Source organism: Triticum aestivum, chromosome 6A (genome assembly GCF_018294505.1).
Source record: "Triticum aestivum cultivar Chinese Spring chromosome 6A, IWGSC CS RefSeq v2.1, whole genome shotgun sequence".
Lineage (NCBI taxonomy): Eukaryota > Viridiplantae > Streptophyta > Magnoliopsida > Poales > Poaceae > Triticum > Triticum aestivum.
Window position 1 is genome coordinate 61157164 of NC_057809.1, and position 13775 is coordinate 61170938.

The 13775-nt window shown below is 41.1% G+C and overlaps 1 protein-coding gene and 1 long non-coding RNA gene across 2 annotated transcripts; one reads left to right on the top strand and one right to left on the bottom strand.

Moving 5' to 3' along the window:
• Positions 1–3636: 3636 nt before the first annotated feature.
• Positions 3637–5995, bottom strand: LOC123130283 (uncharacterized). Its single transcript, XM_044550215.1, has 2 exons — positions 5141–5995; positions 3637–5030 (listed from the first exon to the last, which is right to left on the bottom strand). Exons 1-2 carry the CDS (start codon positions 5159–5161, stop codon positions 3846–3848), a joined length of 1206 nt encoding a protein of 401 aa, XP_044406150.1. The 5' UTR covers positions 5162–5995; the 3' UTR covers positions 3637–3845.
• A 3673-nt stretch (positions 5996–9668) lies between these two features.
• Positions 9669–11522, top strand: LOC123130284 (uncharacterized). Its single transcript, XR_006463788.1, has 3 exons — positions 9669–9801; positions 10317–10639; positions 10976–11522. It is a non-coding gene; the product is annotated as an uncharacterized lncRNA (long non-coding RNA).
• Positions 11523–13775: the final 2253 nt, after the last annotated feature.

Consider the following 13775-nt stretch of genomic DNA (forward strand, 5'->3'; position numbering starts at 1 on the left):
AACTAGCTCATCGTTGCCTTCCATCCGGGCCTCATTCTTTGATCTCCTCTGGCCCGAGCAAGGATAGTCATTACTACAGAAAAAAACGTATAAACTGACAATCTCTTGAAAGTATATGTATACCATCTTCAAATAATATTGGGAAGCAAGATTGTTGTCTCATGTTGGCTGGATGAAAAGATCTTTAATTATAAACTATTTACCTTCAAAGTGAAATAAATTAATTATATATTTAAACGTGGGAATTATGTTTGTGCAAATATCTTGCAAATATTGTTCTCATGGTGCTCAGCTCCACCGATGCGCCATATATAGCTCAAGGTACCTATATGCTCGGGTCGAATGTTTCGTCCCGAGTGTCAACCGTGGGAAAGTGTGTCCTCCGTGTTTCACTAGTTTCAACCAGGGTTTTGGTTACCGCACTAACAATTCGGTTACCGGGCAGTAACCGCAGATCTCGGTGCCCTACGAGAAATCACCGTACTGAGCAGAAAATCCTGAATTTTTGAATTTAAATAAAATTTAACTGAATTTTGGATTAATTTTATCTAGATACAAAATTCATTCAAAAAATATGTTTGTTAAATACTTGGTATTTCTCTTTATTGGTTACGGAGGTTACCGAAAATTTGGTGCCCCACAAGATTTTTTTTTCATCTGGGATCCAAAACCTTGGTTTCAACGAGTGTTTGGGGCACTCGGTAGCGAGTGTATACCTACTCTGAGCGCTCTAGACAGTTATCTTCTTGACATCTTTTATTGTAGTTGCTGGTTCTTGATAATTGCAAGATATGATATACCTCATCTTTTTCTTGAAGTAAATAAAATGAGAGAGTTAGGAAAATAGTTGTTGGCGTGGAAACTTTAAGCTTTTTGGCTTCAAAACTGTAGGTTATAAGAACCGCCGGACGACTTAAAGCCATGTTCAGCAATGCGTAGGAGCTTTTTGCCAAAAAAAAGAAGGCAAGACGAGGCTAGGAGCCATAAACTAGAGGACTTTCTTTTCAGGTCACACGATACAAACTCTCGCGCTAACTTTTTCTTGTTCACAGCACAATGCTCTATCTATTTTATGGCCATGAGCTCGAGCTTGGGAGTCACAGGAAATTTATAAGACCGACATGCGAGAGAAATCGTGCATGAGTTCTACTCGATTGGGTGAACATGCATTGAGCCTTCGATGCTCTTTAAATGGCTTGGACACCAACATGAACATGTAAAAAAATCATTATTCTCTTATTTGTTTCAAATTTACTGTTCATCTAAGAAGCAAATGCACCCGAGAGCCAAAATAATGCACCCGTTACACCCATGAGTGTCTGATCAAGCCCCCCACAAGAAATAAGGGCTTTGGCATGATGACCATGTCATGTTTATTCCAGTGACCAAGTTACATGCATGCAGAGGACGGTACATTCTACCGTGCAGCTCAATTGCTCTCAACTACTATATATGGTACATTGGTACAACTAACTAGTTAATGAATTGCATTGATGGTGATACGTCCATATATGTGGCCAGATGGAGAGATAGCTTGGAATCCAAATCAGACAGTCCTGCATCATCGATATCTCTATTGGTTAGTTGTATTCATCAATCAGGTCGAGTAGTGCTACGAGCTACAACTAGGCAGATGTGGAGCACACTAGTTCGTGATACATCACAAATATGCATGAATGTATGATTCATGTATATGAACTATTTCATGTTCATAATGGTGTGGCTTGGGAGGCAGCCGAAATCTAGGACCCGCGGAACCAAATGATCATGCTTGCAAAACGCGAAGAGTCACCACCTGCAGGAAGAAACTTCGCATAGGCTCGATTTTCTTAGAGTTGCGAATCCAAATCACCATGTCGATTGGTCCTCGAGAAACATGGTCCGTAGATTTGTTTTCTCCGAGAGAAAGGACAGCTTTGTAAAACTGAAACAAGAGGGCCAGCAAGGAGCCGGCGCCCCGGAGCCACATCAGCAATATCAGCGTGACCTGCCCCGACGCATAGTACCAGAAGTCCGACACCGACTACAATGGAATAAACCCTAAAAAAGATTACGATGGAATATTGCAGTTGATCACATATCCAACTCATTTTTCTTTCTGTAGAGAGCTTTGACATACGGGTTCCAATACAATTCTAGGGAGCATTTCTTCTGCGCGCCAAAAATGTTATTGCAAGTATAAAACATATGATCTTTCTAGACATGTTCACATACAAATGTTATCTGCGCATGTTTATGTGGAAAGCCCAAACATTTCAATCTGTGCAAAAAGATACAAGCTGAATGCTATTTTTGTGGCATTTCCAGACCACCAGATTAATGTTTTTTACTGCTGAAACACTATTGTTCCGTCGCACATTAAAGTTGTTAAGCACACTTTGGATAGCAACATGAACATTAAAAAAAATCATTTTTGCTATTTATTTTAAATTTACTATTCATCTCAGGAGCAAATGCTCTCCATAGCCAAAACAGTATGCCTTTTTTGGACCGAAGGGTGTCTTTTTTTTAGAGAAAAGGTAGGGTGTCCGACATTATAAATAAAGCCAACCAGCCAAGTCACCAAGAACCAACATGGTTACGAAAACAAAACCGCCCACACAAGGCAAACATGCACGCAGGCCCCAAAATGATACAAACTCTAGAAGATCCAACCGCATCAACCTCCAGGCGGTTGGCTCGACCGGATAACAGGGCTCAGGGAGGTAGCAGATGCACAGATCTTGGCAATGATGTCGATCGATGAGTTCGTTGGTGTCTGCCTGCTTAGGTAGCAGCTTCCATTGCTGTAAGAGAGCAGCCAATTTGAAAAGACAATCAGCCAAGCGGTTATGGAAAACATGCTCAATTGTAAACTTATTCCTGGTGGTCGAAAAACACCAAGAAAAGGCAGCAAAAGCAATCCAGAAGACCCGAGCAACTTGTCCAGCCAGCGCAGACGCAATCTATAAAAGTTCATCCCAGTTTGTGGGGTTTCAGTTGCGATTGAACCATTCTCGGACACAACTCCAACCAAACTTGGCGAGAACACAAGTGAAAATGACTTGCTTAGTATCTTCTGTCTCTCCACAAAGAGCGCAAGCTGTGTTCACGTTACCGTTTCGCTTGATGATTTGGTCGGACGCCGGAAGTTTACGACGAATCGCTTGCCAGAGGAAAATGCTAATTTTGAGCGGGATACGGGAGCACCAGATGGCCTTAAACCGAGAATCCTGCCGTCCACGAGAGAACTTAGTGTATGACGACTTAACAGAGAAGCGCCCAGAGGTATCTCCCGTGGAGAAGAGCGCCGCGGCGCCCGTCACCCAGCGCTGCTTCCTACACCCTGGTCGCCTCAGCCAGGGGCGGACCTAGGCGGACCTAGGATAAAAACTGACTGGGGGCGCTCGTCTATGTAAAACTCATGAATATGTTTACACAATCGTATAAACGTATAGCACTTTTCATGCATAAAAAAATCTAGCATTTTTCCTATAACAATAAGATACTTCATCCACGTTCAAAACAGAAGATACTTCATCCACTAATAACATCACAAATTTACCATTAAAATAAACAAACCTTACACTTTATATCCCAGTTTTTATATGTAGCAAAAGATAATATTTGTCTGACATAAATGCCAACAAGTGATACATCATCTAGTAGTAACATGATAGGTTTGGCACTAAACTGAAGAAATCTTACAAGAAGGCTTTATATCCCAATGATTTCATAGGTGGCAAAAGGTAATATTTGTCTCCAAGACAAATGGCATTACCTGTGAAGAGAAAACACAGATTAGGACAATGCATTTGAATACTATGGAGATGGTAAATATAAAAAGGGTGGAAGGTATTAGACCATTACGTTTCATTTCTCCCACGACGATCTTTCATCTTATGGAAACGATCAACAATCACTTCATTGGTAATTGTGTCCAGCAGCTCCTTCTCCACGAAGCAAATTAGGCTATGGCTCAAATAATCATCACCAATTTTGTTACGCAAAGCATTCTTCACAATCTTCATCGCTGAAAAACATCTCTCGACAGTGGCAGTGGCAACAGGCAGAGTTAGAGCTAGCTTCAAAAGCCGATATACCAAAGGATATGAGAGATTCTTCCTAGTATCCACCATCAGTTTAGCCAAGTCACTTATTCTGTCCAAGCTAGAAAACCTTGTATCATGGAGTATATTATCTATATAGAGTCCAAGTTCATGCTCAAGAGTCACCATATCTTTGTGATTGAAGTCATCAGGATAAAACTTGGCTAATTTCAGTAACTTCTCCTTGTCAAAATGACAAAATAAATCACTTGGGCTCAAAGCAGACATGCATAGAAGCAACTCAGAATTTACCTCATTAAATCTGTCATTAAACTCTTCTCCTAACAGATCGAGCACAACAAAGAAACAGTCAACACGATAATAATGTTCATTGCTAATGCCAGTCTTTTGTCGTGGCTTCTTTGGGTTAACATAGGCATCTTCCATGTCAAGCACTGGAATGTCATGCTTCTCACAAAAACAACATACCTTCTTCATAAGGGAATCCCACCCCTCATTGGTTCTGAGTTTTTCTAACTCTCGTTTTGTTGATTCCACATCTGAAATAGCATTTACAATGTCTTTATTCTTTCTCTGTAAGGTTTTTGACAGCCCATTTGTTAAAGCTAATATCATCATCATCATGTGTAAGAAAAATGCAGAATCAAAGGTCTGGAAATATTTTAGAAGACCTCTAGCTTGCCGCCTCTTTCCGGTATCTGTGCCATCTTTCTCGACATATTCTAGTACTTTGACCACAGATGAGAACATCTTGGACAAACCCAACAGTGTTTTATAATGGGAGTTCCATCGAGTGTCACCTGGTCTTTGAAGAGATAATTCTTGATTCAGTCCAGTCCCCGTAGAAATCTCTCCACATCCTATTGCTTTTCTCACTTCTTCTTGGTGATGCTCACGAAGTTGGTCTTTTCTCTTGCAAGACGCGCCCACGACATTCAGCAAAACTGAAACCATATCAAAGAAATCTCCGACCTCGAATATCTTCTTTGCAATAGCCACAACAACCAAGTTGAGTTTATGAGCAAAACAATGTACATAATATGCTGATTTGTTTTCATTCATAATTTTAGCTTGCAAACCATTAAACTCACCAGACATATTACTTGCTCCATTGTAACCTTGGCCTCTAACTTGTTCAAGATTCAGCCCAAGTTGTGAAAATAATAAATCTATGCAAGACTTGAGATAAGAAGCTGTTGTCTCCTCCACATGAACAACACCAACAAACTTCTCTTGGACCAGTCCACACTTATCAAGATATCGGAGAACAACCGCCATTTGTTCTTTGTCGGAAACATCCCTACACTCATCAACTAATAAGCTAAACACACCATTACCAATTTCTTTCATCACATGGCCTAGTACTTCTTTTGCAAAGCACTCGGTAATATCTCTCTGAATTTTGGGAGACAACATTTGATTATTATTTGGAGCATTCTTGAATGCCTTAGCAACAGCATCATTTTTCTTAATAGTGTAGTCCATCAACTCAAGGTAATTTCCTTTATTTTCAGAATCTTTAGATTCATCATGGCCACGGAAAGGTTGTCCCTGATGCAACAAGTATCGACAAACATCAATTGCGGCATTTAACCTGATGAGATGCTCATTCTTTTCAATTTGGCTTTGTCTATTCCAGGCTGCAGGGATTGATTGATCTTGCTTTAATAGATCCTCGCAATCCTTGAGTGCTCTGTTGTGAAAGATGTTACGATCACCGACGTGAGTTACAAATCTCTCTGTCTTGTTCCAACAGTTGAAACCTTCTACTACAAATGCATCATGCCCATGGTGGTTGTCTTTAATGTTGTCCCTAAACAAATAGCAGCATAAGCAATAGGCTTTGTGCTCCTTCTCGCTGTACTCTAGCCAATAAGCATAATCATCATACCAATCCGGATTGAATCTCCTCTTCTTTTTCTTCTTCCCAATCTCCCTGTATGGAAATTCCAACTTGCGGGGCTGATTAGGTCCCCAAATCAAATACTTCCTTCTTATCTCATCACGTTGGTTGGGGTGATAATCTGCCATTCGCTTCCTTTTAGCTGGATCGCGAGGGAGCTTATTCAAATCAACTAGTTCAGGCACAGCAGAATTATGTTTTGCTGCAGGTCTTGATGCATTACTACTACCACTTGAATTGTTGCTGGTGATAGCCCCCTGGGGCTGGGTGGTGGTGTTGGCATTTGCTGATTTCTTTATCAAATATTTCTCCATTATCTTCCCTTCTCTTCCCTATAAAATAATGGAAGCACAAATTGTAAAAGTTTAGATACAAAACATTCTAGTGGAGCAGACTAGCAGGCCAGCAAAAGTACTAGTAGTAGAATGGCATGCCAGATTGAATTCCATAGAAATTTTCCAAGTACAAGTAGTGTGTCACACTAATCCTATAATTTTTTGGTAGAACCAACTGTACATGGCTACATGTCTGATAGAGACATAGAGTAGTACTACTGTACTAGTACGAACTGCAAGTTTTCATTTGATTTGATATGAGATAAACCATGGAATCAACTGAAGAATAAGGACCAGAGTGTAGTCAGGCAACAGCAAGCAAAATAAAGAGCTAAGGGGAGTTTAGTAGTTTGGGATAAGGAGATGAGGAGATGGTACAGACCTGATCAGAGATGAGTTGCTGAGGATGTTCCGTTCATCCGTTGCTGCTGTACACTCGTCGACGGTGGTGCCGCTGCTGCTGGCGGCGGGCGGCCGGTGGCCAGCGACCGGATGGCACAGGACTGGCACCCGCCAAGCCGCGATCCACCAATGGTCCAACCAAGCGGCGGCCGAGGGCTTGCCTCTTCGTTTTTCTCGCTATTAATTGTGAGCTCCTAGAGTGAAGCGGTAGGCTGCAGCAGGGTACACGCACGCCTTCTACCTTGAAGTTTTTCCTTGATTAGCTTTTTGTATTGGGCTTTACAGAAAGGCCGAACTGGAAGGGAGTGGGGGCACCTGCTATAGCCCGACTGGGGGCCTGCTCGCTAGCATCGGGACATAGTACGAAGAGGATGATGAATCGAGTGGGGTCCTGGGCCCCCACTCGCCACAACATGCGTCCGCCCCTGGCCTTAGCCTTGTTGAGACGAGGACTAGGTTTTCCTCCCTGTCGCCATGCAGGGACAACATGGGAGGAGAGAGAGAGCGCGCGCGATAGTACCAAAAGTCCGACACGGACTACAATGAAATCTTTCCCTACTAATAAAGCAATTACTGCTTCTGGTCGTACGTCGTCGACGCTTTGGCAAAAAGCCCCTCTGTTTTGTAGTATTCAACCCGCAGTCCTTTCTTAAGTGAGAAAACGTTTCGTTCAAACATTTTACAAATAAATCCTTATAGTTTACCGTATTCAACCCACGGTCCTTTCTAAATTGAAAAAAAGCACGCCAGAAAACACACACGAGAACGGGCTCTCCTCTCCCTCGCCTCCCGATCCCAACCGCCAGGCGCTCGATCTGGTGCTTCGCCGGCCACCCGGGGGCGGCGTCGATGGATCTGGCGGCGGGTGCGGCGTCTTGCTCCGGTGGCGATGGTGTCCTGCTAATGCAAAGAGACCAGGGCATGAGGGAGAGAGGAAGAAAGGAGGAGAAGGGGCACAAGGTGAGGGAGGCGGTCGCCGGCGGCGGCGGCTCCAGTGACCGGCCGGAGGGAAGGGAGAGGAACTCCTGTTGAGGCGGCGCAGCTTGGTGCACGCTGGTTTCTCCGGATCGACCCCCTACTCAGATATGCACGCCCCTGATGATTGGAGGTAGGGTAATCACTCTCCTCTTTAAAACTAGATCATTTTCTTCTTTGGTCTGGAAAACATAAATCCTTAGACACCCAACGGTATGTTTCAACATGTTTTTTGCCTTGATTTGATGTAAAAAGGATCTAATTTCTCTTCCCGCTTATGTTCTGGATTTCATCTTTTCTCCTTTCTCTGATTTACTCATACACGACTCCTGACTTGGTGCATGTGTCTGCTGAATCTTCCTACTGCAGGTGTGCCTTTCACATGTTCGTTGAGTTGCAGCAACAAGGACAGATGGCCATCTTCACAGGTTATGCCCCTTACTGTAATTTGCATTCAGTTATGTGCAGTAATAATGCCATATTTGTTAGCCTGCTAGCTGTTTCCAGATTTTTTTAGACATGATTGACTGCTTCTACACAAAAAGAGTTTGTCGAAAATAAGAGCAATCCCATTGTTGCTACAGAGCCTGAAGATTCTTTGCCTTTCTTTGAACGGTTTCAGTTTTTTCTTTCATATGGCTACAATTATTTGATTGGTCCATGTAGATTTAGGCAACATGAGATGAGCCGATGATATATATTGTAATATACGATGTCTATTGCTACAAGTGTTGATGTCTTGGTGATGGTAGGTTTTGCAAGTAATTGAAATGCTTTTTGAGTAGAGGATAATTAGAGATATAATGTTCTACCTGATCTTGAGGTATGTGAAAGTGAACTTGGTGATTTTGAGTAATTCTAAGAGTATACATCTCATCTATCAGGTATCCTTTTTTGAGTAATGCTGAGAGATACATCTCATCTATGAGGAATTAATCCATCTCGTTTTCTCTGTGTTTACCTTGTTCTACAAATGGCTAACTAGGTAATGATTATTGATAGCTAATGACATGAGGGAGAGGGGGACAAGCCCCTTTAGCTACTGCAATGCGGTTGTGCATACAAATGTGCTACTCATATTCCACTTTTACACGAGCTAGGCGCGAGAAGCAGGTTCAGAATTCAGCTCCATTTGATTTACATTTAGATCATCTTGCTGCAACACCATCACTTTTCTTGATAGCAAACAACAATTTTTAGTAATCATATATAGCTTTCTTTGGTTTGTTTATTCTATTATACCATAGATATCATGAGAAACTGTTAATCGCTTAAGGAGGGTGTTCTGTTCACTCAAAATCAACCGCCTAATGGTCTGATTAGTTTATGTATGTGAAAATTTATTTTAATAATTATAGTTGCAATTTCCAGTCAAGGCATATGTTCGTTTATACTTTTATAGTGAGTCTACAATAGGTTGAATAGATTCGATGAAGTGACGCCAAGCTTCTGGCATTCTCTGTGACAAGAGAGTGCCACAAAAGCTAAAAGGTAAGTTTTACAGGACGGCGGTCCGACCCGCAATGTTGTATGGCGCTGAGTGTTGGCCGACTAAAAGGCGACATGTTCAACAGTTAGGTGTGGCGGAGATGCGTATGTTGAGATGGATGTGTGGCCACACGAGGAAGGATCGAATCCGGAATGATGATATACGAGATAGAGTTGGGGTAGCACCAATTGAAGAGAAGCTTGTCCAACATCGTCTGAGATGGTTTGGGCATATTCAGCGCAGGCCTCCAGAAGCTCCGGTGCATAGTGGACGGCTAAAGCGTGCGGAAAATGTCAAGAGAGGGCGGGGTAGACCGAATTTGACATGGGAGGAGTCCGTTAAGAGAGACCTGAAGGATTGGAGTATCACCAAAGAGCTAGCTATGGACAGGGGTGCGTGGAAGCTTGCTATCCATGTGCCAGAGCCATGAGTTGGTTGCGAGATCTTATGGGTTTCACCTCTAGCCTACCCCAACTTGTTTGGGACTAAAGGCTTTGTTGTTGTTGTTGTTGTTGTCGTCGTCGTCCGCTTAGGTTATAAGGGGAGCCAGAGAGGTGAGGGAGGTGACCAAAGCGGCAGCGGCCTTGGGGTGCCGAAGAAGAGTGCGTAGGAGGATGGAAAGGGGCTCGTATACGACGGCTGGAAGAGGTAACCTAGGATTTCGTGGTGCTCTACTCTATACCTCATGCTCGGATGATTGTACTTTTCGTTTTGACTGATCAATTGGGTTAATTCTGTATGAGTTGGGTAGCATCTTGAGCTCAAAAGGTTCTCCACTCTATCCAAATATTCTGCTAGATTTGATTAGAATTTGTGTTTATTAAAACATGCACCAAGAGGATCTAGGCCAAACAATAACAAATTATGCAGCTGCACCTAAACATCTTAATACCACAAGATGGTCACTATGGAACTACATAGCTTCGGCTCGTCACTGGTTACCATAATTTGTAATGTGGCGATTGATGGATGTGCGTAGATAGATTATATACCTACATGGTACTTTCTGGGTATGTGTATAGAGGAATCCCTCATGTATTTAGATTGTTTGCTTAACTATTACTCTTCTCTATTTTCCGACTTTGTGATAACTTAATATAAATTACATTTTGTTTTGAAATAAAAAGATATGTGATGGTAATTGTGTTGTGTTCTATCAACAGAACTATGCTCTCCTAAACCTGAATGGGCCAGAAGTGACAAGACAGACAGATCTGGCAGTCAATTATTCTTCAGTTTCGGTTGTGATGTTTCAACATGAGTTCAGAGCGTTAATGCTTTGCTGATGCGAGGAGGTGAAGTTGTATGCTACCAGAGTGCAGATATTTCTTGGTATGTTTGCTTTCAAGAAAAGATGGATGTGTGTTGTGACTGTGACAGATGGTTCTACTGGATATGTTGTTGGGTTTATAACAAGAAGCATTGGTAAGGATATCAAAATACAAGAGAATGCTGCAACGACCAAGGTGCCATATATATATCGAAGGTGCTCGCAAACTTCCTTCGACTGGTGTGGCCCTGTTGCTTTCTTATTATAATGATAGTAGAGTTCAAAAGTTCTAGATGGCAGTGGTATATCAGTATCTTATTTCACTTTCATCGCTTCTATAAAAGCTAGATAAAATGATCTATATCACTAGAATCTATTGCCTTGCACATACTCCCTCTGCCCGGAATTATTTGTCGTAGAAATGGATGTATCTAGACATATTTTTAGTTCTAGATACATTCATTTCTGTGACAAGTAATTCGGGATGGAGGGAGTATTTGTCTACACAAACACTTGTATTCCTTTTTACACTGAATTTCCTTTTTGTTACAGGAGGATTCAGAATATGAAGTTACTGGAAACATTGTTGGAAGTGTTGGTCTTGAGAGCACATAAAAGGATTCATCGTTTCTTATAAAAACATTACAATCATTCAAAGAAGAAGAAGCCATTCTTTCCAATGTTTACATATAAGATATACCAGTACATCCCAATTGGTAGGGCCCCTCCACTGATAAGCAGGATATCCTTTTAACAAGTGGCTCGGAGAGAATAAAGCGTTAGATTTTATCATACTTTTACAGTTTAACATGTCAAAGAAGGGAGAGGAGACACCAGCGGATGGCAAGATGGATGAACTGTTGGACAGTGTTAGCCTTAATTACCTAATTCCTAATGAAGTGGAAAACTTTATGACCAGCATAGAAAATGTGCAACACTCTTCTTCTGAGCATGAAGGGCAGAATGATGATTTCGAAGCAAATATCATTGAGCAAGATGATGAACACATTGGAAAGATTTTACTAATCTTACTGTTGCATGCAAAGACATTGGTGATGTCATATCAGAAGACCCACAAAAGGTTTAGGTTTCCGAGGGCAAGCAGAAATAAGTGATAGCTATGCCGGTATTATAAATAATGGCAACACATCTTTACCTACTAATAAAGCGGCTACCGCTTCTGCCCGTCCGTCATTAAAACTGCCCCTAAAGTTGCAAATAATTACCCACCTATGCCACCGGTAAGTGAGAAAAACGTTTGGTTTCTTTTTTTTCCGCGCTCGCCCATAGCTCAATAAGAGAAGATCCCCTAATGTACAACGACCATCTGAGCAGTGCACTGGTTGGTTCCTTGACCTACCGCACTAGTGGGTTTGATTCCCACACCCACCCTTTTTATTTAAAAAATCAATTACTTTTTGAAATTTTCATATCTTTGAAACCCTAACTTCAAATCTGACATGCCATATATGAAAATTCATCAGAAAAATGCGTAGATTCCAAATATGCTACTATCATTAATTTTTAAAATTATGTTCAGGGTGTAAACTTAAATAACACCTTCTTTGTATGATGAGATATTTTAGAAATGCCAATTACATATGTTCTTATAGATTGGTTATTTTTGGTGGAGCTATCCTATATGTTTGCAACCAAATTAAGTCTTGAACTGAATTATGATTGCAAACACACACACACACACACACACACACACACACACACACACACACTCACATTCGCGTCGCGTCGCATATATATGCGCTAGGTATATTCGCTCCGTCCGGAAAAACTTGTCCCTCAAAGAGATATACCTAGCACTAACTTGGTACTAGATACATCCATTTGAGGAACAAACTTGGGACAAGTTATTTTGGACGAAGGGAGTATATGAAAACACTTATGCACATGTTATCATTAAATACTAAAATGTAATTTGCTATTTTCATTCTAATGCAATATTTTTTCGCGTCACCGAGAAACAACAACAAATGCGTAAACATATATTGGCAACTAGGTAGATATTTGTGTTGTATAATGAATTCTAAACACCTTCAGTACACTTCAAAAAATCATCACACCTTTATGTCACCACTTATCATGTTGCTTGTTTTTTTAGAAAAGTTATCATGTTGCTTGTTGCGTGGCATCATGAAAGATTTCAAGGGATTTGCTGATGTCCTCAAGTGTGTGTATGAGGCGTGAATTTTTTTTTTCTCCCGTTGCAACGCACGGGCATATTTGCTAGTATTATGTAAACACAGTTCTGCAGTATTTTCATTGTTTATCAGAGCTCAAAGAAATCTTAATAATTTGTGAAGACGTATGAGTGCTCGGGGCTGATGTTCTATGGTTGATTTCGGGATGTGTAAGAGCAGGGCGAATACCACTATATCATACTCTCTTGACTGGGATGAGCTTCGCCTTTTTGTAGAAAAGTGATAGAATAAGAATTGTGATTTCTGCTGCTATTATGATATGCTTTTCTGATATTCTTTGCTGCCACTCTTTGTTGTATCAATTATTTGTTGTGTGAACCATGTGGCGGGTCGAGCTCAGATGATTCAGATAGGATAGAATGGGCGTCGGAAATCGCCCGTGACATTCTAGGTGAATTCTAGCCGTTGCTAGCAAGGCCTTTGGTAATTTCTATATAATTTTTTTTCCCGTTGCAACGCACGGGCATTTTTCCTAGTAGACCCCTAAAAAATGACTACAATGGAATATTGCAGTTGACAACATATCCAACTCATTTTTCTTTCTATAGAGATGCCTTTGACATACGGGTTCCAATACAATTCTGCAGAGCATTTGCTTCTGCACGCCAAAAATATTACTACAGATGTAAAACATATGATCTTTCTAGACATGTTCACGTACAAATACTATCTGCTCATGTTTATGTGAAAAGCCCAAACATTTCAGTCTGTGCAAAAAAAAAGCTGAATGCCATTTTTTTGGCATTTTCAGACCACCAGATTTATTTTTCCTAAATTCTTCCCGGTGTGCACCATCTGGACGAAACGGGCGGCCGGTCTTGCATGCATGTATGTATTAATTTTTTTGTCTTCTAGTGCATGTGGTTGTTATTATTAAATGTGTTCACACTGATTACCTCATTTTAGAAAGAACAGATTCATACACATTCATTTCGGAGTTTCAAATTTTAAAAAGCCATATCTTTCAAACCACGCATCGGAATTGAGATCCGTTTTCACTGCTAGAAACTCTTGCAACGAGATCTTTGAAACTAGATCCCGCATGGGTATATTTCGATGAAATTTTTTCGATGCCAACTTTGGTGCTATATCGTGCAACTTTATTAATGTATTGTGCAACTTTATTACTACATCGT